The sequence below is a fragment of the Biomphalaria glabrata genome, chromosome 6 (assembly GCF_947242115.1).
Source record: "Biomphalaria glabrata chromosome 6, xgBioGlab47.1, whole genome shotgun sequence".
NCBI classification, from domain to species: domain Eukaryota; kingdom Metazoa; phylum Mollusca; class Gastropoda; family Planorbidae; genus Biomphalaria; species Biomphalaria glabrata.
This window is the reverse complement of record NC_074716.1, coordinates 4837347-4864899: the sequence shown is the minus strand read 5'-3', so window position 1 is coordinate 4864899 and position 27553 is coordinate 4837347. Positions and strand designations below refer to the sequence as shown.

The 27553-nt window shown below is 34.2% G+C and overlaps 1 protein-coding gene across 16 annotated transcripts in view; it reads left to right on the top strand.

Annotated features, from left to right (window-relative positions):
• The window catches only part of LOC106077258 (dystrophin-like), a 331854-nt gene that overhangs the window by 150596 nt on the left and 153705 nt on the right, over positions 1-27553 (top strand). For 15 of the 16 annotated variants that reach the window (XM_056033067.1, XM_056033069.1, XM_056033060.1 and 12 more), the window contains 27 exons: positions 387-477; positions 1236-1474; positions 2111-2290; positions 2769-3023; positions 3762-3849; positions 4288-4382; positions 4515-4661; positions 5689-5842; positions 7255-7427; positions 8114-8326; positions 8459-8572; positions 9344-9670; positions 10229-10327; positions 10473-10598; positions 10785-10877; positions 10996-11148; positions 11752-11913; positions 12935-13063; positions 14114-14287; positions 15437-15592; positions 17478-17642; positions 19266-19448; positions 19547-19702; positions 19822-19980; positions 20606-20833; positions 21980-22120; positions 22513-22656. In XM_056033067.1, the coding sequence (XP_055889042.1) occupies positions 387-477; positions 1236-1474; positions 2111-2290; positions 2769-3023; positions 3762-3849; positions 4288-4382; positions 4515-4661; positions 5689-5842; positions 7255-7427; positions 8114-8326; positions 8459-8572; positions 9344-9670; positions 10229-10327; positions 10473-10598; positions 10785-10877; positions 10996-11148; positions 11752-11913; positions 12935-13063; positions 14114-14287; positions 15437-15592; positions 17478-17642; positions 19266-19448; positions 19547-19702; positions 19822-19980; positions 20606-20833; positions 21980-22120; positions 22513-22656 (4344 nt within the window). The remainder of the gene's footprint in view (positions 1-386; positions 478-1235; positions 1475-2110; positions 2291-2768; positions 3024-3761; positions 3850-4287; positions 4383-4514; positions 4662-5688; positions 5843-7254; positions 7428-8113; positions 8327-8458; positions 8573-9343; positions 9671-10228; positions 10328-10472; positions 10599-10784; positions 10878-10995; positions 11149-11751; positions 11914-12934; positions 13064-14113; positions 14288-15436; positions 15593-17477; positions 17643-19265; positions 19449-19546; positions 19703-19821; positions 19981-20605; positions 20834-21979; positions 22121-22512; positions 22657-27553) is intronic. The other variant, XM_056033064.1, reaches the window with a different exon arrangement.

Below are 27553 nucleotides of genomic sequence, written 5' to 3'. Positions count from 1 at the left end.
TTCAATAATATTCAAGCATCATGAAACAATCAGTGTAAAAAAAATCTGGCTCAGAAAAGCATTGCCATATTGGAAGAAATCATTTGATTTGAAAACCAAAATTATATTCCCATCATTAATTGCATAAAAGAATTTTGTTTAATTTTAAACTAAATTGTGTTGTTGGGGGGGGGGGGGGGGGTGCGATGGCTTTGACAAAATATGTGGGTCTAATCTTGTACATTTTTCCCCCCTAGTCTTCAGATTTAGCTGATTTTTTGTATTCTTATTTTCCATTCCAGGGTCAATTTTAGTTAAACATTTAATGAGTTTGAGCTTGTTTAAGTTCTACTTTTCTCTAGTCATAAGTATTAGGGAATATCAAATGTGAACTGCTTTCTCTTCAGGCCATACAAAAAAGTCTTGAAGAACAGCAGAAGAAAGTGGACAGCTTGCAGAACATGGTGGTAGTGGTGGATGATACCAACACAGAGTCAGGTACAGAGCTTTGCCTAAGACAGATGTTCTTAAAGCATTGTTTACATTGACTTCTCATTTTAGATCAAGGCTTTTATTAAAAAGCTAATTTCAACTCACTCTGTCTGTCTGACTCTGGTTTTTAACTGTATAGAATTTAGCCCTTGTTATGTAAAGGGAGAGTGATCCTTAAAGGATTACGGGCACGACGTGGCCTAAATTGTGCCGATGTGCCTAAACTCAAACTCTGACTCTGGTAATAAGTCTGTACAAGTTATTTCTCCGACACTGAATTTCAAACCAAGCTGAAAGTTTTGCTCAATTTTTTCCTTGTACCTAACAACACAAGAATCAATCATTCTATTTCTTTCAATGAAAATGTTTAATATATATTTGATTTTTTTTGCTTGTAAAAAAAATTTTAAATCTTATAGTTTAGTACCTATCTTTTTTTTTTCAAAGGTATTATAAAAATTCTGGAATAATAAATATTTACTTTTATGTATGTTCTCTATAAATGTTAACTAACTGAACTTTTCAAAGAAATTTTGATTAGTAATTACAATTCAGGTATTTATTTTTTAATGTGTAATTTATAATTAATAGCATTATTTTTCATAGTCTTAACTTTGTTAAGGACACGCTCATATATTCTGTTAAGTACTTTTCCATAATTTGTACAATTAACCAAAAAATCAAAAGCTGAAATTTTGTTTTCTTAGGTAGTTTGTAAAGCTAAAATTAAGTTGTGAAAAGTTCTCTTCTCATTATTCATTTAGCTTGTGCAGCGATGGAGAACCAATTAGAATCCCTGGGCAAAAGATGGGCTCACATCTGTCACTGGACTGAACAACAGTGGCTGGTTCTCCAGGAGCTTTTGATGAGGTGGCAGCAGTTCTCTGATGAGCAGGCCAAGTTCAACAATTGGCTGACAGAGAAGGAAGGCATCTTGAGTGACATGAAAGCAGCAGAGCTGAAAACCCCAGAGCAAGTGATTCATCAAGTCAAGTGCTTGAAGGTCATTTCTGTCAACCAGTTTTGTGCTGTGCTCTTCATGACAATTGTTAAATACTCTTTTCTTCTACTTGTCATAACATTTTGAATAGTCTCTGAATAGCTCTCTATTTGATGATTTATTTCATCATATTCATTTCATCATATTCATTTCAGCATATTGAGTTCATCATATTCAGTTCATCATATTCATTTCAGAATATTGAGTTCATCATATTCCATTCATCATATTCATTTCATCATTATTATTTCATCATATTCAGTTCATCATATTCAGTTCATCATATTCATTTCATCATTATTATTTCATCATATTCAGTTCATCATATTCAGTTCATCATATTGAGTTCATCATATTCATTTCATCATTATTTTTTCATCATATTCAGTTTTCATATTCATTTCATCATATTTAGTTCATCATATTCATTTCATCATTATTATTTCATCATATTCAGTTCATCATATTCAGTTCATCATATTCAATTCATGGCATGAATTATTTTGTTGGGTTGTGTACACTCTACCGAATGTTGACTTGTAACATTTATTCAAATTGTGACTTAAGATCTGAAGTTGTTTGTTTTTTTTTCTCCCCTGAAAACAAATTTCAAAATTTTTGTTTTTGTTACATTTTCAGTCTATTGAGAATGATATGGTGGAACAAGTGAGACGTTTCGATGCTTTGAATGAATGTGGTCAACAGATTGTATCAGTGGTAGACAATCAGGAGGCAATTAGTAAAATATCTACCTTGCTTGAAGAGTTTCAAGAGAGGTGGGAGAAGCTAGTGCAGGACATGGAGTCTCAAAGCAAGGAGGTACCAGTGCTTGACATATCAAATGTTATAAGTTTTGTTCATATAAGTATTTGTTTGACTGGCATTTTAAAATTACTGACCATTTTATTAATGAACTTTTTCTTTCTATATTCATGAGCTGTCTAATAGATTCAAACCTAAGCCTAACTCAAACCTGATGAAAATAAGAATGTAGAAATCTTTCTTTGTTATTGATTTATAAGATTTCCTTCTTAGAATAGGAATGATTATTGTATTTTCACTATATAACTTAAATTTCCAAACTAGAACTCCAGCTATTGTGAAATGAGATTAATTTGGCTTAAATACTAATGGAGAAAATATGAAAATAATGCCAAAAACCTTGTTAAGACCATGTTGAAAATAGTGAAATAGTTTTAATGCTAAGAATTAAAATGACTGACTAAAAAATGAATTGCTACTGACAATATAATAAATTCAAGAAATTCTTATTGTATTCACTTGTTGCTGTTCCCAGATTGCCAACTCTGGAGTAGAACTTTCCAAAGTTTCAGATTTCTATGAAGAAGAGCTGATAGAATCAGAGACAGTGCAGTCTACGTCTGCGGCTCCAAAAAGAAGAAGAATGGAGTCTGCCTCCAGATCAGAATTTGATTTAGAACTCAAGAGTCTTCTAGACTGGATGGACAAGACCGAGTCCACTTTACATTTGCTTGTGTCTGAAAATCCTCAAGAGCCATTTACTGTTGAAGAACAGAGAGTTCTTATCCTGGTAATATTTTGTTCAACAAATTTAATTATAATTTAATTTTTGGTTCATTAATGGATTTTAAAGAGCTTCAGTTCTGTTCAGTGTAAATAGGACTTTTGTTTTTCTTTATCAACATTGAAACCTAGGTGCTGAAATATTTTTTTTTTAAACTATTTTGAAAAGAAAATTATCCCTGTTTATCCTTTTGCAGATATTTGACAAATTCAGTATTAAATTATTTTTTCAAAGTTAAAAACCTATATAGAAGACCAGAACAAAAGTATACCACTTTTTCGTAACTTTTTAAACAAACAATATCTCAACATCTAGAAAGTTAATGTTTTCATTTTTTTTTTCTTTTCTAAGTACTGAAAGTTTTTATAAGACTTTACTTCAAAAAAGAAGATAAGTCCTGCACATTTCATGTGTCAATCTAGTCATGCATGTTAATCAATGACTTAAACTCTGCTAAGCAGTTGGTTTTCTTGGCTGATTCAGGCAACCCATTTCAGTCTATAATCTTATACCATTTGAAAGCAGTAAAGTCTTAACTTTTCTTATACCAATATGTCGCAGAGAAAAATGTATGCATGTTATTTTTTGCTATCAATATAAGTAGCCATCGTCATATCACAATAGACCAACTATATACTATGTAATATCTCTACTTTATTTAATGGGAGCATTTGGTGAGGCATTTGTAAATGAAATAATTCTAAAAAATGGTGTTATTTGAATTGTTATATTGTTGTCATGCAGGATACTGAAAACTCAATCCGGACGCATCAAATAGATGTACAGAGACTTTTGACTTTGGGCAAAACTGTGATTACAGAATTAAAAATAGGTGAGTGATTAGCTCTATAGGTCAGTGATTAGCTCTATAGATCAGTGATTAGCTCGTATCCTGCATTCAATGTCTTAGTTTTAAGACTTTGTTTTAATTGGTTAAATTGAAAGAGAGAATGTTTTCTTCTCTTTGGTACTATTTGACTTACTTCCATGCCAAATAGCTAAAGATTTGTATGCCATGATAAATCTACATCAACTTGTTTTTTTCACTAATTATGAAAACTAATTGTGTTGGGTATGGTGTACATATAGTGTGCATATTGTGTACAAATGGAGTACATATGGCGTACATATGGTGTACAGGCATGATACTGTTAATGGGTTATAAAAACAATCTATAAATAGCTCATGTGAAAGTTTGAAATAGAAAATTACAGGTGATTTTATTCCCATTACCTTGATTTTAGACTAGATATTATGATTTGTTTTTCAGCTGGTGAGTCCTATGATGCAATGTCCATTATATTGAAAGGCCTAGAAGAAAGGTGGCAGAAACTGAATGAAAAACTAGCAGATACTCAAACCAAGGTACAACTTTAAACTTGCATTTTTGGTAAAATGTCTACACATTTTAAATGCAAGTATACTCAGACTAGTGTTCTATTTATGTAGCTAAGGTCATTCTGTTTAATTATCTTGAATCAAAATTTTTCACAACAGGTAGACTTGAATTATGAGATGAAAAAATTCTATACAGAACTTACTGCTTTGCAAGATCTAATGGCTTCCTATGAAAAGTGGATTAAATCAGCTGACACCATAGCAGAAGAATCTCCTGATATTATCCGTCAGTTGGACCAGTGCAAGGTGTCTTTACATTTGTATTTGTATAAAACATTGGTAACACTAGTATTTGTCTTAAATATTTTTATTTCTGAACTAACAGATTTGGACAAATGCTACTACAGTAATTTATTGAAAGACACAAAGATAAAGGCACATTCCTCGTCCCATATTCTAGGACAAATGTGTGCAAATACTCCTTCTTCCCTAGTGCTATTAGAGCATGGAATGGGTTGCCTGAGCTAGCCAGGAAAACCAGTGACTTGGCAGAATTTAAGTTATTGGTTAATATGCATGACTAAATGCATGACGCGTAGGACGTAATCATCTTCTTTTTTGAAGTAACATCTGTATTATATAAGATAATTTAAGAATGTGAATTATTCTTTAGTAGGTTTAAATGTTTTCTAAACTATGTTTTAGTTGTGTAATTGTAAATGTTTGTAAAATGTTTTACATGTTTCGGATGTTCCTTCAGAGTTGAAGATAATTACTTCCTAGTCCAAACCTCCCGCAGGACGACGGGGGATGGGAGCGGGCAGGGTTTGAACCCTGGACCATCGATAAATCTGAACAACAGTCCAGCGCGCAAAACGCACGACCAGGCAGCCATCCAATTAGACATGTAGCTTATGTGTGTATATTTCTTTTATTGATATCTAAAATATCTGGTTACACTGGGTTCTATAACCTTAGTTGGCAGCCAGTCTAGGAGATGGAAACATAATATAATAAAATCAACTATCAGTTGTTCACAGCCATCTGACTTCTGTGCCGCTGTGAATAACATTTTATCAAGAGTGGTTTGGGTCTGTGCAAGACAATTACCATTTTAATGCCGACTCAAAGACAAGGCTTCACAAGCCTTATAATTTTAATATAAGAGCTTCGTGTAGATCTAAGAATAAAACTTGAACATTAAACTTTTGAGTTTAATATCATAACATTTTCTTATAATTGTAATGGATGTGTAAAAATCTTCTCATTTAGATAATGTTTAAATTAATAAAACCAATGAAGTTTCTCTATTTGCTTTGGTCTGTAATTTCAGGTGAAAGTAAAAGCAATGCAGTCTCATCAAGACAGAATTGATAAACTTCGTTTGAATGGGGAACAGATCATACGTCAGTTTGACACAGTGCTATCTATTAAAACTGACTTGGATCATTTCACTCACAGATGGCAAGAGGCCTTCTCTAAGCTAGGTGAGAACTTATTTAAAGTAGACTTTTAAAAAATTCTTTATTGTTTATACTAAATCAAAACTTTTAAACTGCTTTTATTTTTTTTTTTTGTTCAATGGCTCCAAAAAATAAAAAAAAGACTAGTGAGAAATAAAATGACATTAAGAAGAACTTGATTGAGGTAGCCATCAAATTGAATATGTTATATGTACATTTATTTATGTAGTTATCTCAAACAAAATGGCTGAAAAGTCAAGATGTATTTAATTAATAACTTTTTTTTTCATTTATAATTTATCTATTTTATATTTAGTCTCTTAAATGAAAAGATGGTTCCTCGTCTTCAATCTTTCAAGGAATTAAATTTGTATTAGCAATATATACCTATTTGATTTATTGATGTAACTTGATGCACAGAGCAAAAGACTATTCTAAGAATTGTTTCTTTTAAAGTACTATACATAGAAATAAAAGGAAAGGAATCCCATAGTTCAATATTCTCAGTTTCTAGCATTTTTTATTTTTGCTGTTGTTCATCATCTTTTCACTCATGGATTATTTTTGTTTTGACTTCATTCATTCATCCTACCATGCACCTCCCACACATCCAATGGACCTTAGATTCCCCTAAGTGTAAGTAGAGACTAGACCCACTGGTACATCTGAATGTTTGCCAGTCACAGTTTTGTTGTCTATATTTGATAGCAGCTTCTGAATACATCTTTAAATAAAATTGAATCTGTAATGCTCTTTCTTAGTTGATATAGTGCTATATGCTATGTTGTCATGTGGAAAGCAATACACATTTGAATGTAACTCACAATTAGCTTATAAGAAAGATAAGAGTAGGTTTTTATGTGAGGAATTAACAAACCAGTTATCATCTCCAATATCAAATTGAATATTTTAACGAATAGCTAGAACCATTATTTGTTTGTTGTCGTTGCTAAAAAAAAACTATTCAAAGAATTTAATTCTTTTTTTACGTTTTAAAAACAAAATGTTTCTACATTATTTCTTTCATTATCTGTGGGTCTTTTTTTTTTCTCATTGTTGTCTCCTGTGTTTTATATCTGGTTTTAGAGTTTAGTTTCTTACAACTTCATGTATTTTCATCACTTTGCATTTTTTAATTGATAACTTTCATAAAAATGTCTAGTATTGTTTAAATCAGTTCCTATTTCATGTCATCAGGCTTGGTATGAAAAATTTGTTTAGGTTTTAATTATTAATCTCATCTGTTTTTTTTAAATTTAACTGTTATAAACTTATTTTTGTAATTTTTTTTTTACAACTAGTTTTTAGATTGTTAAAGAGTTCTTAGATTTGTTCAAGTCAAGTAACACAAAGTTTGAATTATTCTGAGTGTGAACAATAAAGATGTGAAACATTTGGAAGTTTCCCTTCCATTGAATGTTTGGTTTTCTTTTCAGACCAAAGACAGAAACAGCTGGCGGATGCTCTGGACAAGGTGCCTCCACAGACATACATTGAAGCATTGACTGTTTTGAAGAAATGGATCCATGGGATTGACTCAGTCGTCAAATCTGAAAAAGTTCAAATGACCAACATTGAAACTTTGGTTTCTCAACTTGACAATTATAAGGTGATTATCAATGTACTAAAACTTATTTATTGAGGGTGTATGTGACACAATAATGAGTTACATAAAACTGAAAGGTTATGCTTTCTCAGTGCCCATCCAATGATTAGTTCCCATTTTTTTTATTGCATTTGTAATAAGTACTAAGCCAATACTAAAAAATTATGTTTAAAATTTCTATATACTTACTTAGACATAGATCCTCCCGCACTGTTCAGTGCATTGGGCAGCAAGCTGTCTCCACAAAGATCTGTCTTGTATACATAGCTGTTGATTAGTAAACACTAATATAATAAGCAATAAAATCTCACACTAAAGTAGTTCATTCTAACATATGATAGATAAAGATCGCAAGGCTTGAAAGGGGACGTGGGGAACTGGATGGTCAAGTTAGATGCTAGACTGGAACTTTACTGACTTACTAACTTTACGATTCTTACTACCATATGATGAGAAAAATTTATATTTTGTAATATAAGTTATAGACATTCCCTTAAAAGAAAGGATAATTACATCCTACGCATATTCATGTGTTAATCTAGCCATGCATATTAATTACAAACTTAAACTCTGCTAATTCCTGGCTGATTTATGCAACCTTTCCATGTTCCATGGGAGATAACTTAATTGCCACTGTATCTTAATATTTTTTGCTAATTAATATAATTTTAGTATCTGTTCCTTCACAGGAATTAACTAAAGAAATCCAAGACCGTTCTCCCAGTTTAGATTATATCAACAAAACTGGACAGGATCTTATTCTAAAGTCTCCAGCTGACCGAGCGAAACTATTTCAAGAGGACTTAAATGAGTTAAATGCAGAATGGAACTCTGTGTCTAAGACAATAGAGCAAAGGTTAGCCAAACTGGAGAAATCTGTTTCTAATGCTAAAGAATTTCAGGTAGGTCAAACATTTTCAAGAAATAATTTTTTTTACACTCTATTTATTCATATAAAACCAGTAATAATGCTATTTACGTTTATGAAAAGGTTTTTTAGCACTTACAATAGAATGATATGAATGCATTCACAGGACCAAATGGATGGACTAATTAAATGGATGAATGAGATGGATGTATTTCTTCATGCTCCAGACCCTTCCATTGGAGACGTGGCTGCTCTGCAGGCTCAGCTTCAAGAGAGCAATGTAATGGACACAACTTTTCTTCTTCTCATTTGTTATTTTCTAACCAATGAATTTTTTTTTCAGGATTTGAAAGCTTGTCGTAAGAGTACCAATTAATATGATTTTGCTTTGTCTGACCTGTAGCTTGTTGCTTCTTATCTTATTTTATCTTATAAAATACAGATGTTACTTCAAAAAAGAAGATGGTTACGTCCTACACGTTATGCATTTAGTCATGCATATTAACCAATGACTTAAATTCTGCCAAGTCACTGGTTTTCCTGGCTAGCTCAGGCAACCCATTCCATGCTCTAATAGCACTAGGGAAGAAGGAGCATTTGTACAAATTTGTCCTAGCATATGGAATGAGGAATGTGCCTTTATCTTTGTGTCTTTCAGAGTATTTTATTAGATTTTTCTTTTGTATTTCTTATCTTATCTTATATAATACAGACGTTACTTCAAAAATGAAGATGATTACATCCTATTTCTATTTGGTTTCGAGTTCTACTAGTGTCCAATTGACCAGTCACCTCTGCCATGCTAGGATATCATTTATTATGAGAACCATTTGTTTCTTTTGATTTCCTTTGCTATCCTTTTTTCATGTTTTGATATTGTACTCTGTAGGAATGTCTTTGCATGACATGAATTTTGCTATTTATAATTCCATTCAAAATAATTTTGTATTTTTTGTTGTTTAATTAATTAACATTACTGATATTATATATATCATATATTGGTAAATCCATACCCTATTTCTATACTAACTGTATAATTATCATTTCTCAGGGTGTTGAGGAAGACATCAAAACATTGCAGACAAACATTAAGAATGTCAACACCATGTGGAAAAACTTTGCCAGCGATGCTGATGCAGCCTACAAGAGCCAGGTAGAGAAGCAAGTCAATGACTTAAACAGTCGGTGGGAGAAGCTGGTGGATCTAGCCGCCAAGCAGAACCAGAGGTTGGCGGATACCCTGGGGAAGAGCCAAACTATCTATGATAGAATAGAGGCTCTCAACATGTGGCTCACAGAGACCAAAGACAGTTTGACCAATAAAGACTACTCTGTAGTTAATGCCAATGACTTGCTAGTAAAAACCAAAAAATTTAAGGTTTGTGAATCTCAGTTTTACATCTTAAACAAAGAAAGATGTTTTTACAATGTATTTATTGTATTATTTGACTTAGAGATTATGTTTAGAATGAAAACTCGTTCTGAAAAATATCCACAATTAACATTTCTGTTTAACAAATTATTCTGCAAGCCATATAATTTATCCATAATTTGTTTTATGGCCTAAGTTTCTGCACTTAACATCAGCTGTTTACCTAAATTCTTATTTTTCAAGTGCTTCTGTACTTTTAAGATCTTCCTTACTAAAAGTTGTTTAATGAAATGTCCGTCTAAGGAATGTTAACTTAAATATATTTATGTAATCATTCAAAACTGAAATAAAATAATTTTTAGTGATCAAATTGATATAGTAGTTAAAATGAATTATGATTTTTTAAGAGATAAAATGTCACTAAACTTATCAAACTTGATAGTAAATCTGCCACCTTTAATAATGGTTCTAATATGTTGAAAGTATTAGTCAAAAGGCCTAAAATATACTCTAGATGTATGTTTTTTATATCTTTTTGTTTCAATCTCTGTTTCCTGTTTCTAGAACTTGAAGGCAGAAATTGAAGGAAAGAAGACAGAAGTTAATGAAGTCTCAGATGAAGCTAAAACAATGTTGTCTGAGGCTCCGGCTGGCTCACTCCAAGTAAGCTCATTAGCAGATTTTCACATAGTTATACAACATAGAGAAGTAGGGGATAGAAAAGCAACTATAGGTTCTATTTAGGAGTCTTGTTGGAATGTATCATCTCTAGACATTTGTTTTACTTTGTATATAACTAAATCTCCAGGATCTTGCTAGACTGTTGATGAGACTGACTGCTCTTTGGGATGATGTCTACAATCGGGTGGACTTGTATAATAAATTATTTCAAACAGCAGACGCCAAGTGGAATGAAATGAAAAAACTCTTAGATGTAAGTATTAAAAATTGTTTGAATATTCATATTCAAACTAATAATAATGTTTGCTGTCATATTCAAACTAATGATAATGTTTACTGTCATATTCAAACTAATGATAATGTTTACTGTCATATTCAAACTAATGATTAATTATATTCTTGTGAATAAAGAACATTTTCATCTTTAACTTTTGTTTAGATTGAAAGAAACTATTTAGACTCTTTAGAGAAGAGAGTCAGAAGGTCGTCTGCCACCAGCTCTGATGCTGAGGATATCTCTGAAGAGCTAAACGTATGTATCTTTGAAGAGCTAAATGTATGTATTACTTGAACTAATATTTTTATTTATATAATTTCTGTCTAGTTTTAATGTTTTGAAATGTCTAATATGTTAAATCTTCTTCTCAAAGGATGTAGAGAATTACCTGGCCAACCATTCCACAGAGAACAAACGTCACATCCAGGAACTGGCCAGTCATTTAATTGACAACTCCATTATGGTGGACACAGTGAGAAAAGAGCAGGAAGAATTTCTCAGGAAATATGAAAAACTAGAAAGTGATGTAAGAGTTGGAGACTTTGTTTAGAGTTGAAGGAGTTTGTAGCATTGAATGTTTGGACCAGGGCCATTAGATCATTTAGTGACATGTAGTCTAGTTGTCTCTGTAGTGTCTGGTACCACCTTGGTTACCAAACAGGTCCCAGGTCCATGAATGCTCAAACATAACAGCGCCATCACCCTTGATACATACAAAAAAGTACCCAAACCTGTATAACAGCCCCCCCCCCCCCTCCCAAACACGAGATCAAACTCAAGATTGACAATAGCATTATCGATTGCCACGTATAATTTATTAATGTATTCTAGTTATTATCTCTGTATTGTCTGCTATCATCTAGGGGTAATATTGAATGATATCAAAGTGAGTTCTTGTTAAATTATCTCTGTATTGTCTACTATCATCTAGGGATAATATTGAATGATATCAAAGTGATTTCTTGTTAAATTATCTCTGTATTGTCTGCTATCATCTAGGGATAATATTGAATAATATCAAATGAATTCTTGTTAAATTATCTCTGTATTGTCTGCTGTCATCTAGGGATAATATTGAATTATATCAAAGTGAGTTTTTGTTAAATTGTTACTTATCTTTTCCTCAAAGGCAAGAAATAAAATTCAGCGTCTGGAAAAGTCAATTCAAAGAGCTCAGACTATTGAGCGCCAGATGCTAGAGATGTCCCAATGGATGGAGGAGGTCTCCCAAGTCTTACAGAACAGACTGGATGCTGATATGTTAGCTGGCGATGTACCACAGGAATACGAGGTCAGCATTGAACCTTATATAGCCTATATCTTTGTTCTTTGGTGAGAAATGTATTATACAAATTACACCTAAAATATGGTGTGTTACAGTCATCCATGATAGTTGTACCTAGTTGAACTTGTTTATCTAGGGAAACTTGTTCTAATAATTTCTTGCTGAAAAAAAAAGTGTTGTTCATTAAAGCTTATAATGGTCAAGTAAATATGTCAAACAATAATTTTGAGCTTCTATAAGGTTATGATTTCCTGTAATTTGCCCTCTTTTGAAACAAGGGAGAAAAGGATTATTTATTGGGGTAGGTGCTATTTTCTGAAACAACATCTTTCATTAGTGATATACTGAATCCAAAGAGATGCCTATGTGCAATGTGCAAAGAGAGATGCCTATGTGCAAAGAGAGATGTCTATGTGAAAAGAGAGATGCCTATGTGTGGTGTTTCTTTCTATTTCATGATAAAACAAACAGAAATAGAGTTCTGTTGGTAAAAGTTTATAACTAAATAAGCTTTTGTTTTGGTGCTCTAGATTACTCTGTATACATTGGTGTCTTTATCTTTGCAAATGTTGTCATTGATCTTTGTCGGGATCAAAATCTGTGGATATTATTGCTGTCCCGACCTAGACCTCATTTTTAAATGAGGCGAAGACTTGAATGAGGGGGTCAGGGGGTGGAAACCAAAGCTTTGAAAAAGTCCAAGAGTTGAGAAGTTTTAACTTTACATCTACATCTAAAATAAAATGGAATACTGCAATTCGGACTATAGTTTTAATGGTCCCAAGTTCAAACCATTCCAATCATCATTCCCTGCCAATCTGTAGGAACTTTTGATTAGGATGTAATGATCATTTTTTTCTGAAGAAACCTGCACGATTTGTAAAACAAAAATAAATAAATAGACCCAAGGGCATTTACATTTTCTGTGTATCAAATAGTTTATTCAGCAGGGCATATTTTTACACTATTATTCTCTGCATAAAATATGTACCTATTATTCTGATGAGAACCGGATCTAAATCTTTAGACGTTACAACTGGAATTCAAGCAACAGGAAGAACTTTTGGAAGAGTTAGAACGCAGTGTGCTGGAATATAAAGAACAGGGAAAGCTGGAAGCATCTGCCAGGCTGGAGAAGCAGACGCAGTTGCTTAAGGTTTGATGATCTGCCTTTTTATAGATGCTTGCTCATGTGGTATTGTAACGGCTTTTTATTAATGAACTCTCTTGATGTTACTTTATGTCCTGATATGGCGAGTGTCGTGGTCCTATGTAGAGCTTGTGTCTTAAGTATCCAACAAATATTAAAATGCACTGAGCAACTCAGGTGTAGCAGACAATACATTTATTGAGTGAAGATAATAGTTTGATAAGTAATTCAGCCATAATGGTACACAATTGAACAATAGTTTCAGGAACAAAATTACAAGTCCAACTTCTGAATACACTAACAGCAATGTACAGTAATAATTCACAACTTACAACAAATATTTGATACACGTCCTTCCTCTCCAACGACCAAGTTGTAACTACCTAAAAATCTCAACTCTTTTACCCTGAGCTTTTTCCTCATACTAAAAACACAGTCTATCATAAGTGACTACAAATCACTACATGTCACAATGACTGTCAAACGAGGCTGTAACAATGTCCCTGGGGTTGTAACCCTGTCTGCCACTATCCTCCAACATCTTGTGGGAGGTTTTGGGCTGTAGTGTAATAAGCTTCTGTTGTGAGGGAATGTCAGAGCACATAAAGCTAAGTGCTTCCAATAATCTTATCAAATATGTAACAGTTATAAGACATTATAATCCAAAATAAATTATATGATAGAACAGAAGCTCTTCCGCAAGATATTTTTTATATTTAGCACTATTCATTGTTTGCACATCTTTAGCCTTTTAAATTCTTGCAAATGTACTAACTGATAAAACTACATCATCAAAAGTTGTGATTACATAGGACTGTTCTATGGTCTGAAATCAGAGCTCATATAATGGAATTCTGTTTAGTCTTATAGTGACCTCCATAATGTATTATTTTACTTATATTTTTCTTCAATCAAGTAGTTCACCAGTATTAAATAGACAAATATTTAAATCTCTACAAGTGAATTTGTTGTTTTGAAGGAATGTCTGTAATTTGTAAGACAAGATTAGTTGGACATGTTACAATCTCTAACAAATTGTCTTATACTTACTTGTAGAAACATTTTGAAGAGGTAATGGTCAAATTTTGCAAGTTTCAACGCCCAGCCGACTTTGAGCCTAAGATGACCCATGTCTGGCGTGAGCTTGGTGCAATCCAGGGCACAGTCCACCTCCTGGAAGTGCCCAGTGATGATCAAGAGTCCATCCAAGAAAGACATGACAACTGCATGGTAACACATTTTGTTTTGATGACATCATCCTACAACTTCAACATTCTGTGCTTCAATAGATATTGATCAACATTACTTTGTCCCCATACTGTAGGCTCACAATGCAATGAAATACATGAAATGGACTTATAATGCCTAAAGCTTTAGTAGTTTTTTTTGTTTTTTTCTAGTTGGCCTTTTGTTGTATATAATACCTTTTGGCTTGAGATAAATAAAGCTATATTGCTGGCTAGAGATTTCTACAATTTGTTAAGAAACATTCAAGTTGTTACAAAAATTATACTTTGTATCTGCATTGAAAAAAATACAAACAAATATCATAGTTTTAATTGACCTGAACATCTGAAGACTCTGTTCCTTATTTTCTGCCTTGAGTCCTTTAAAAAATGTTGAACAAGTTCTAGAGACAATGCATTTATTTCTGCAAAACATCATCTATCTCACGTTTAATGTCACTACACTATATGTCTACTTGGTCACTGTGTTACAGTCATTTGATTGTTGCATGTTTCATTTTTTCCCTAATGCATGTTATCACATCAGTCAATTAGTCACAGCTTCTTTCTGTTCTGTTGGATAGTTCCATTATTTAAAATGACTTGCTTAGGTCATGTTTATACCTATGTCAGGAAGACAATAAAAAGATATTATACGTTGAGTACATATTAGTTTAGAAATAGGCCTACATAAAATCTGAATCATTTTTAGGACCATTTATTGCTCTCTTAATGTTTTGACATTATAGTCAAATATATATCTAGCAATACACTTAATCATGGGTGATTGTCTATAACTAATCCAGATCAATACTTACAATAGTAAGCTTATAAAATATGTTTACGTACTAAAGAAACTAGTCTTCTTATCATCTAACTAAATTCATTTATGCCTTTTTGCAAAAGTGATCCATATTAAATTATTGACAATGGTAAGCTTACAGATGGCCTAGTTTATATTTTGTGTCTGAATCTGAACTTAGTTAATATTAATGTACATTTGAGATGTTGAAACAAATGTTTATTTGTCATCTTTCCTTGTTGCTTAAAGCTTCAATGTGTTATCAGTGTACAGAATTTCAAACTGTATTGTCCCTGTCCTTATCCTTCACTGTATGTATCCCTACTTGATTATGGTCGTCTTTGAAAACAGAAATTCTACAAAACAATGAGTGAACTAAAGCCTGAGGTAGAAGCGGTTCTGAAAACTGGCCGGCAGATAGTTGAACGGAAGCAGGTGGACTTTCCAGACTCTCTGAGCAAACAGCTGGATGCGATCAAGCAGCTGTACAATGAGCTAGGTGCCCAGGTACTGGTCAGCCTGTAAACTGAGTGATTTGGTCTTACTGCCCCAATGGACATGAATCGTAGATCAGTGTTTTCCATGTTGTCGTTATATATTTCAATACCACATTTGGCTCTTTGATGTCAAGTTACTTTGAAAATTGCATGGGATGTTTTTTTTTCTGTCCTAAATTTATTTCAAGCATCATAAAAAAATAGACAGCATTTTCATTTCACCAATAAGATTTTAATCCAATAGTATTACTCAAAAACATGTATTAACAAGACCTGCTGTATTCCTAATCTTATATTAATAGTATATAACCTTGTTAGAACTACAACTAACAAATAAATTATGCTTGAGATTGTGTTTCCAGCTGTTAATAATTTAAAAGAAACAGTTAGTTTAAATTATATGATAATTTTTTTTTTCATTAATTCTAGAGCTACTAACTCTTAAGAATGAAAAAGAATTAAGTGTCCAATATTTTACTATTTTTATTCTTGGGATGAATTCCTGGTGTCATTTCTACAATAGAAAAAAAAATTCCCCAAAAAATGTTAAAAATTCCCCATTTTTTATTTTCTACCTCTTTTTTTGTTCTTGTGAATTAAAATAATCAGATGAAGATTACCGTCACGCTATAAATTCAACTAGTTAAGTCTAAACATACACAACTTTTGTGTGAATTAAAAAAAGGTTTCTAATGGTGTTGTGTTTAGCTTAGTCTTTGTGGCTTTTCACTGTTGTGTACATTTCTTCAGTACTGTGATATATAGTGTCAACATTTTAGAACTAGATCAACATGTCTGGCATGCGGCATGACTTTATGGTCCTTGAACACATCAACACTACATGGAAACAAAGTCTTCAATTTGCTTGTCAGCTATTGTTTAGAATAGAAAGCTTTTTTTTTTTTTACCAGTCAATGAATAATGATTCTAATTTTAATTATCTCAAAGGAAATTTGTCCTACAACTTTGCATCTAGAACTATTATCTACCAGTAGTAAACTTTTTTTTATTACATAGCTTCTATTTTTTTTTACCAAACATAATTTAATTTTTGCTAGAAGCTACTTTGTAATAATTGTCAGGAGTAACTTAAATATTGTTAATGACAAAAATGTTTTATTTTTTTTAAATTTAAAAAACAACACACCCAAATGAACAGTACCTGATTCAGATATTTCTATTAATCCTACAATATCTAGTGTTTGATATAGACACATTTTAACAAGTATATACTGGCATATTTGTACAATTTATACATCATATAGTGGTAGATACATGGTATACATCCGTTGTACATACATTTACAGATATAGACACAGGCATCTGATTGTAATATTCACTGTACGTTAATCTGTTACAAAAAAAAGACATCAATCATAGCTTAGACCAATATTTGTTACAAACACATCAGTTACATAATTAGAGGTATATGGTACAAGCATCACTTGTACAAGTTGCTATTATAGATTAGATTACATCTAGGTAACATATAAAATGGATAGAAACTATTACTCATTATGATTCCATACTATATGGAGGAAAACATTTAACATGGATTTCTTTACAAACATGTCATTTACTATTTAACTCTTGAACATTAATACTTGGTTAATATGCACTCCATTAGGAATCAAATAGAACTCTACAGAGATTCCAGATAAACTTTATTTTCATTATCGCTAGCTAACAGCTTTGATTGATATGTTGGCTCTCATGTTATATAATGATGTATTCAAGTAAAAAGGCAATCAGTATAACAAAAAGCATTGAGCACGGATAGAACAAAATGTTTATGCTAGGAATAAATATGGTGTGATAGTTTCATAGAATATTTTTTTTGTTTTTAAATCATCTATGCTGTTTAAATAATCATTTAAAAAAAATCTTTTTCCTAGATTAAAAAAAGCAAAGCTGATTTAGAGAAGGCTCTAAAGCTGACAAAGAAGTTGAGGAAAGAGTTGGCAGCAGTGAATGACTTTATTACATCCACCAATCATAAGCTGGATGAGATAGAGGAGAGCAATAAGAGAAATTTAGAGGAAGAGCAGAGTTTAGTTGTGGTAAGTTGATCACATGACGCATCCATTTCATTTTAATATTGTTATAAACCTGGTGATGGCACAGATGGGGGTAGTGGTGTGTGTGTAGTCAGCCGACGCAAATCGCCCCAGGCCAGCGCTAGACGAGCGGTCAACCATGACAAGCTACGACGGTCAGCCGAGATGAGTGTCAACAAGAAGGTTCGAGCAGGATTGGCGTCGTGAACAGAGCTCAGGAGCGTCACGAGAGTTGTAGTCACCTGACCACCCAGAAATGTCGAGCGGCGTTCTGTCCGGTTCTAGAAGGCCAGTAGGGACCCTATATAAGAGCGGAGGTGTCGCAGTCAAGACGGTTGAGAAAATGGGCTCAATACAGCAAGGTTCAGAGCCCGGTTCACTACAGTCCGGTCGACTACAGCACAGTTCAGCGGTGTGGTTCTGTACGGAGCATTACGATGGTTCAGTGCGGAGTACTGTCAAGTACAGTTGAGACGACTGGCGTCTTGATCTTGGTCTGCGATCGAGTCTGACACAACGAGCCTAGTGTGTGAAGTCAGTCCTGGACTGTTGAACCCAGTGCAAGCCCGGAACGAGACGGAGAGGCCAGAGCAAGAGTTGATACGGCGGAACGGTGTTATCGGAGAGATATTTGTACAGTGTACGTGTTGCCAATTGTACAGTATTGGCTGTTATTTATTCAACTATTAAAGTGTTACGTTACTTTGGAGCCCTGAGTTGTCAAGTTCTTTAAGTTGGTGGTGTATGGTGCAGTTTGCAGAGAGCCTGGATAGTGAGATTCGTAACAATATATATAGTTTAGTTGTGGTAAGTTGATCACATGACGCATCAATTTCATTTTAATATATATAGATTAGTTGTGGTAAGTTGACCATATGACTCATCAATTTCATTTTAATATATATAGATTAGTTGGGGTAAGTTGACCACATGACCGCAACACTTTTAATTGGATGTAGAGTTTAGATTGCTTTTAGAAATTCTATTTGTGACTTGTCTCATATTTTATACATGTTTATTATTTTGTGTGTGTGTGTGTGTGCGTTTGTTAACAATAACAGTAGGCCTACATACATATTTTAGTTCATCTTAATCAGAGTATTGGGTTAGAATAATGGTTGGTGGTAAAGTAAAATAACCCTGCCAGACCTTGTGATCTACGGAGCAGATAATGTAATAGTCATCTGTTTCTATAGTGAATGGTTAACAACTGACTTTAATTTCCTCAACTAATGTCAGGTAACTATTAGAGTTTGGAGTTCTCAGGGGCATCCTGACAATCCTGAAATTCAAAATCTTAGTCTTCACCAAGATCCTGTCATTTCAGAACCCAGTGCTTAACCACTCAGCCACCATGGGCCTGATTGCTGGATGCCTTCAATACAATTATAGAAATCTGGCAAGCTTATTTAATGATCTTATAAAATCCCTGTGGTATCAGTGATTGAGTTAAACCTTATTATTTTCACAAAACCCTCTTATCTAGCTTATCAGAGAGGAAAAAACAATTATTAGTTATTTCTACCATTAAGTACTATGATAGTAGGCATTATAATTGTCTCACTGCTACAGTATTAGTACTATTAGAATATAAGGTTTTGCTCAAGAATATCAACTTCATTTCAGGCTTTGGACGGTGAGGTCTTGCAAAAAGAGCCTTTGTTGGAATCCATCAATGGGATAATCAATCAGCTTCAAGATCTTTCTGAAGAGGTCGATGTGTCAGAGTCCAGGGGTCAAGTCAACAAGGCCTCCCTAGAAATGAGAGAGTTATCTCAGCGACTGAGTAGAAAGAAGATTCAAGTTCAGGTTTGTTTTTGAAATAATAATCTAATCATCAGCTCAAACTAAGCTGAATTGTTTCCCTTTGAAAACATACAATTTTATGTTATAATATCAACCAACAGGAAGAAATAGACAATATGGAAACCCAGTTTATCGAGTTTCAAACAAAGATAATAAAGATCAAAGAATGGCTGGGTCGCACTGAGACTATCGTTGGATCTCATAGTCGGCTGTCAGAACAGCAGCAACGCTTAACCCCTCATAGAGAAACTATAAAGGTACATTTTATTTTCTGTCTACTTTCAGTTACTTTTAACTAGATGCAACATGTCTTCCAGTATTGCAATGGCTGAGTACTACAGTGTCATGTATTAGCTTCTGACTCTGTTCATTTCAGACAATGCAGAAACAAATGAATGACTTGAGGAGCCAGGTTGATGAGATCAGAGACCATGCTATTGAGCTGATGAATAAGAGTGATAGCTATAACCGTATGGTTGAGCCGGAGCTAACTCACATTAACCAGAGGTGGGAGGAGCTGGCTATCAAGATACGGGTATGTCATGTCATGCTTTTTTTTTTTTTTTTTTCTTTTAGTATTCTTCTGTGACATTTTTTTTACTGTTGGGAAAACTGGTGCACAAATGTTTTCATGACTTTGTCTACTTTATATTTCCCTGAATGTGATGGATGCATTTGAACTAGCAATAATAACTCCAGTAGGAAATTCATCAAAGATCACAAACGTAAAGTGGTGGGCAAATGTTATATGTTTTGAAATAGAATCCTAGCAAAGAAATAAAGAAGGGGTCATAATACTTTGGAAAAGCTGTGTGTCCTCACCTCTATATATATGTTACTTTTTTTTTTACAAAGCTCATATCAACTCACTATGTCTGTCTTGTCTTGGAGGATTTATTTACAAATTATTTCTCCCACTTCCCATTCTGGGATCAAGGTGGAAATCTTTGCACAATTATCAATGATAACACCTGACTCAATACAAAAAGAAAATTAGTGGTAATTAATTAATTTTGTTTTAGATAGAACAAGGTAGATAAATCTTGCAATATTGAGATACATGGTGGTAATTGTGTGTGTGTGTTGTTGTTTTTTAGCAAAGTATTTTTTCTTTATTTTTCTTGCATTAAAATGAGTGACATCATCTTTGGCTATTTCAGGAGCGACAAGCTAGCGTCCCCCCTGAAAGTCCCTCTGTTGCTGAGGCCAGGCAGTTGAGCTACACATCACCTGGCAGTCCCACAAGACCAAAAGTAGAAGGCAGCGAGGAGTTTAACAGAGTCTATGATGACCTGAATAAACAGATGGATGAGTTTGAGTCCAAGGTGGCAACTGGAGGTCATGTGACTATGGAGGACTACAGTAAGGGGATGAATGAAACTTTGGAGGTAATTCAAAAACATGGTAGCTCTTTATGAATGGACTCAATATATAATTCAGTGGTGTCCAAACAGTTTTACCCTGGAGGACTTGCCCAGATTAAAGAGGGGGGACCCTTATTAGACATAGAGATCTATGGGGCCAAATGATATAAAGCCAATCTGCTTGCCAAGTGCAAAGTGCTTATGTGATGTTGCTTGTTCAGACTGTCTTGAAGTAAACTATAGATGACTTGAATTTCAACCAATTACTCTGCAAGCATTTGGGTTTTATTGTTCGGGTGTATTCAATGTAGTTGATCAACAATACAGAATAAACAAGACGATCGATTTAACGAGTAAAGAGATGTGATCAACACTGATGAACAATTTAACATATATTTATTCTAAGAAAAGACCACAGTAAAAGTCTCTGTCAAAATAAACATGTCTTTACCCTTGAGGATTCTATCGCTAACTGATTTTCTGGCCTCTAACCCAACATATCCCAAACGTCACTAGTCCCGTTCAATATACGTCTTCTATGGTGCGTCGCTAAATAACTAATACTGTAAACAAGGTGTCTAACACTTAGCTTAAAATCTTGGGTCTCAAATTCAAGTCTTGGTGAATTCTGGGATTTAAAACTCAGAATTTTTAGGATGCACTCTCAGTCTATCCAGCACTAATTGGTATCTGATATGCATTGGTCATGTGCTAGTCAATGAGACCCTCATTACCTTTTGGCCATGGAAACAGAAAAGGCCCTAGTTAACTGTTGGCCATAGAAAGAGATGAGCCCCTATCACTTCAAAAATCATATTGTCCTATGAAAGTAAATTATGTAGCTTCATTACGCATTGTGGACAGAAGCTTTGAGAATCCTTGATAGCACCACATCACTGGCCAGATATGGCATGCAGGTCTAATGTTGGGCATCAAGCTGGTAATATGTCAGCTTGATAGCACCACATCACTGGCCAGTTATGGCATGCAGGTCTTATGTTGGGACCACTGATCAAGCTGGTAATATGTCAGCTTGATAGCACCACATCACTGGCCAGATATGGCATGCAGGTCTAATGTTGGGCATCAAGCTGGTGATGTCAGGTAAATATGTTTCTATGTTTTATCAGCCTTGGTAATAATAAAATGTTTCTTTTCAATTTCTTAAAGAAACTTGAAGTAAAAAAAGAGGAATTGATGGCCAACTATCAACAAGTGATGAATCAAGGGGAGAAACTCTTGATTGCTGCTGAAATTAGCAGAGACCCTGTTACACATGCAAGAGTCAGTAATAAACTACAGGAACTCAAGGTAAGTAATTCTTAGATTTAGACAAAATTTTGGTTGAAAAAGTTGTGACTTCTTAAGTTAATATAAATAGATTTTTAAAATGTATTTCTGCACTTTTGAGTTAAAGTGAAACTGACCTGAAAGATAGACAACTTGTAAATCTTATTAATAGTCTGTCTTGCCGTTATGAATTGATCATCAGATTCACCGTGCAAAAGTTGCTTTTATTACTAGAATAAACTGAATACTTGTCTCATTTTTCAACAATAATGGCAGACTGCAGAAGTTGTAAACTATCATAATCTAAAAGTGACTATTTTGTTGAGATGACATGAATGCTCACTGATGAGAACTGATTATTACAAAACTTGTTCAATGCCCAATACTTTAAATTCAATTTTCTGACTCCCCAGATTCGTTGGCTGGCTATCCAGAGAGATACTGAGACCAAGAAGTTGGCCATTGCTGAACTTATGCCTGAAACAAAAATCCTTCAAGAAGAGAAGTCTCAAGTTACTCTGGAAATAACAGCACAGTTGGCAGCACTGGAAAGGGAGGTTAGTCATGTTTTTTATTTAAAACTACACAGATATTACCCGCTGCCCACGGGTCTAAACTTGCTTATTGCTGATACAGTCACTGATATTGTGCATTAGAAACACTTAAAGAAAATAACTATGTTATAAGTAAAGCGAATGCATGAATTCATGAATAAAAAAATGCATTAGAAAAACAAATTTGAATGTTAATTTGATTAAAATATGAAATGAATGGACTATAATTAATATGTTTTGTGTTTAATTATAAAACTATCTAAGCGAAGAGAAGTTCTATCATCTTAGAGTTGAAATAGAGTTTTAGACCTAGGAATAGAGAGAAGTGTAACATTTGGCGTAATGTCTAATGAAAGAATGTTCGTTAAGAATTCTAAATTTGCAGATATAAGGAACGAATTTATGTAAAAATGCTTTTAAAAAACAAATTTGAAGGTTAATTCTATCAAATAATGAATTCAATAGACTATATTTTATATTTCCATCTGTCAAAGTAAAAAACTATCTGCACAAAGTGTAGTTTCTAAAATTAGATCTAGATTTAGATCCTTTAGATCTTTTCATGTAAATATGGTAAACATAGCCTAGATCGATGTAGTTATAATGCTTTCATAGAGCTGGAAAACTTTTTTTTGAGGGTCTTAAGTTTGTTTTAGGGCTACAATACATACACTACGGTCTAAGTTAGCACCCAAGGAACATTTCTGCCAAGTTTTATCAAGATTGGTCAAACAGTTTTGATTTCTATTCGTAACATACATAAATACATACGCCTTACTATCTACTTTATAGTATGGATAGCCCAATCATTTTCAAGCAGTCTGTAATAGTCTCTGGCCATCTCAGTTACTTTACATTGGAGTTTGGAAAATTGTTAAGATTCCATAAAATAATGTTATTTATGCCAAATGGTCAATAATATAAAAAAAATTTATTTGTATCTTGTGTGAAATTTTATATTTCGCTCTCTGTGTTCTCAATCCTTTTATATTTTGTTTGAGGCTTTCAAACGATGCAATTTGATCTGGATTCATTTTCTGTTATATTTGTTTATTAACATTTCTTTTATTTAACATAGTAATTTCTAGGTTTCAAAACAATTACATAGTTACATAGCTACACTTTACATACTCGAATAGCTACAGTTTACATAGACGTAGGATCACACATTACATAGTTACATATCTACACATTATATAATTTCCACATTTCATTCCCTATACACAAGGGATGTTTACATCACATAGTCTTTCCCTTTTCACATTTGTCCAGGTTATTCGGTATTTTCTATCCACATTCAGTAAGAAAACCTTTTTTAATATTACAATATTGAGAGAATAGTGGGAGACAATGTCTAAAAGATTCACTTAAGAATCAAGCACCCAAGAACGTCTTTCAAAGACCTGCATTTCGGGTATCTTTAGAAACGGCAGCATGCCTTGCATTGTTTATTTTTTTTACCTCCAATTTGTTATATTTAATTAAATCTTGATACAATTCTAGGTTACAGTTAGCTTGCATAAAACAAATGTCATTCAAATTTAATTCAGTCTACTCCATTATCTGAGAGACTAGTGTAAAGAGTGTAAACGCTAAGCTTTTGTTTTGACTGTAATTGGCTGCATGCTTCTTGTTTTGGTTGTCAGTTTTGAACATTTTTGAAGTGACGTCTGTAATTTATAAGATAAGATATGAACTGTCCCACTATGTATGACAGTGATGAGGGCATTACAGATTGTTAAATATGTTGTATATAACAAACAAAAATATATTGAAACAAAAATCATCTACTCAAATTGTGTGGGATAACAAGTGAAATAACTTTTTAAAATCAATTCTTTGTTTACATTCAAATAATACAGTAAAATGAATATTCATATTTTATTTTTCATAATTTGTCCTTTTTTTTTTTAATTAAAGGGATATTACATGATAGTGATATGGAAAATACAATGCAATATTTATTACCCCTGATTCCTATTGGTTTTATTGGTAATTCACATTGACGCAATAGTAATTAAGGGATATTTCTGAAACTGAAATAGAAACAAAAAAAAAAGGCGCTGTCACGCAGCACGAGTTTCAGCGCGATATTTCAGCTCGTTTGCATAATGAAAAGTTGCCAAAAGTAAATTATTCCATTTTGTTTTAACTCTAACGAAAATGCCAAGGAGGAAAAGGGGGGGGGGGGGTGTGATGAAAGTTTTTGAACGTGTAAGTTAGCAGTTAGGATGACGGGTCTTCTGGTATAGTGCACCTTCTAAAATCTCTCTGTACAATATCAGAAAACTGGTCCCTACTTGCTTTATAGTACTTACTCTTAACTTAAGGGCACTGGGTCATTTCCTATAGATCCAACTTCCGGAAGTCTCATTCCCTCCTCTCCCCTCTCCCTATGTATCCGAGTTTCGGCCCCTTGCACCTAGAGGCCGCTAATGTTGTCAGCTAGTCCCTGCCAGTGTTTCCCAATCCCGAGTAGGTAAACCTTTCCTGAACTGCCCTGTACACTGGAAGGCGCCTGACAATTCACACCTGCTGCACTCAACTAGCGGCCACCATTAAGGAAAAAAATCACATCAAAAGCTAAATGCATTTCCCCCCTACTTCTTCTTTCCGCCCATTATAAGGTCAGGGGGGAGGGACAAGGTGTGAGGGGAGATGAAGATGAAAGGAGACGAGGTTGTTTGCTTAGCCAGGTTTGTTTCCCCTTAGCCGGAAATTCTTGTCTCGAATTCAACCAGGGGGCTCCTTGATTGTAGGGTCTCTTTTAAATTTGGCTGTTATCTATATAATTGAACTTTGACATTCATGGACGGCTGTTAATCGCTTTATAAAAAGACGTGTGGGTATCTGCCTGTGTGATCTCACCTGGTCGTCTGAAGGTGAGTTGAACAAGTGAGATTTCAGGACATTCAGCTAGTCCCCACCTGACAACTTGAGGAGAGGGTGTTGGGGGCTGACCACGTGACTCACGAAAGTTCTCATAAACACAGGACGAGGTTTGTCACACACATACCTACTAGACTCTCTTAACACCCTCTTGTGTACTCACATTACAATTACTTTGAAGCCATTACAATCCCGTGAGCACAATATGCCCCTCCAATGTAGTCACCAGGAGAATGCATTTCTTCAGCTCAGAATGCCCACCAGTTTACGTGTGTGATCTTTGATGAATTTCATACTGGAGCTATTATTGCTAGTTCAATTGCATCCATCAACATCATTGTCATTGGCCTCCTTCAGTCGTAGAACGACTATGGTTTATCTCGCACACTTCCTCTTATGGCTGTGGAGCCCTATTTTGGAGAGACACTCCCGTCCACAAATACCGCAGGTTAAGGTGGCTTTTGCTTCGGTGGTAGAGGAGTTGGCCGTTTTTCGTATTGTCCGTTTTTCTTCCAGGGTTTCGTTTAAGGCAGGGTTCCTCTTTAGTGGTTCTCAAACGTAATGTTTTCATATTAAGATGCGTTTGAAGCGCGGGGAAGGGGGACTAGTTTCTAACATTTTGAGAATCACCGGCACCAGCTTTCTATCTCCAATTGTTCCCACATTATTTCTAAGATTTCAATCAGAGTTACTTTGGTACAAACTGTAGTGTAGACCTTACATTAAAAGTCTTTTAATAACACTCCATGACTATATTTAAGGTTTTCCTAGTTTTGTTTCTGAGAATAATGGATTGAAATTTAGTAGTTCTGCTTTTACTGAGCACCTGTTCCAGCCAATGTGCATGTGTCTAGTTCTATCCGCCGATCACCAAACTGTCTGCGCACCAAATGAATGCTGTTTGATGTTTTAACATTCACGCACTCTGGACTGAAGCAGGGAGATTACTGGCAGTGTATATTTTGATTCAAGAGTTCGTTGCGCTACTTAGCACCGAGGGTGTTAGCTGCCGGTTTGCGCCACTGGAAACCGAACAGTCTAATTGGTCAAACACGAGCTGTAATAGTTCCTTTAACCCACACTTTCGGGCTGATATCTCGATCGCAACCTCTACACAGCGAACGTGCAAGAAGCTATCATGGAGGTCGTCTTGGCATTAGACGCTGTGTCTGTCATAAGAACTTACAATTAATAGCCCACCGTTTCTGTCTTTCTTTCTCGCTCTAATGTATTGTTTCCTTTCTTTTTTCTTTCTTTCTCTTTCCCCATGACTTTTACTTTTCTTTCTTCGTATGGCTCTCTCTCTCTCCTCTCTTTCTCTTCCCAGTCTCGCCCTATTATGCTAAGTGTTCATTACCTCTTATCCCAAGTAAACGAAAGCAGCCATTTGTCTCAAGCGCCCCCTACCGTGGATATGTCTTCATTGATGTGCTTATGTAACTTTGTCCATTTCAGATGTAATTACATCTAGTCTCTATTGAATGGCCATCAGCGTTTACACCTGTTGCTTAAGAGCTGTACAAAAGAAAGCTACTTTTCATTGTAATTTTGTATTGGCCGAGATACTTAGAAAACGTAATCAGCTTAATAATTGTCTTTGATCTTGCACACGTTTCGTCCATGACCTATGTAGCAGCTTAGTTCAAAGACGCATCTAGTGACGTGTGCAAAGCAGCTTTGATCCTTCACATTACTTTAATTGTTAGGACAAGCTTTCTTTAATTGTATTGGCATTCATCATGAGAGAAAAAAAACAAACAGCAATTTCAGACCATGCTTTTGTTTGGGACTCACTTTCAACAGACCGATTTATTCTTTAAAGATAAAACGAATCAATACAATACAGTGTTTATTTTTTAGTGATGAAAATTTTTTTTATACAATGCCTCGTATCTTCGTGGAAGGTGGGTGGGTGCCAGGGTGGACACGATTCTCGAAAACGACTCTAACGATTTTCCTAGAAATTTAACAGTTGATGTATATCGCTGAGAAAAGAATTACTAGCTCGTTG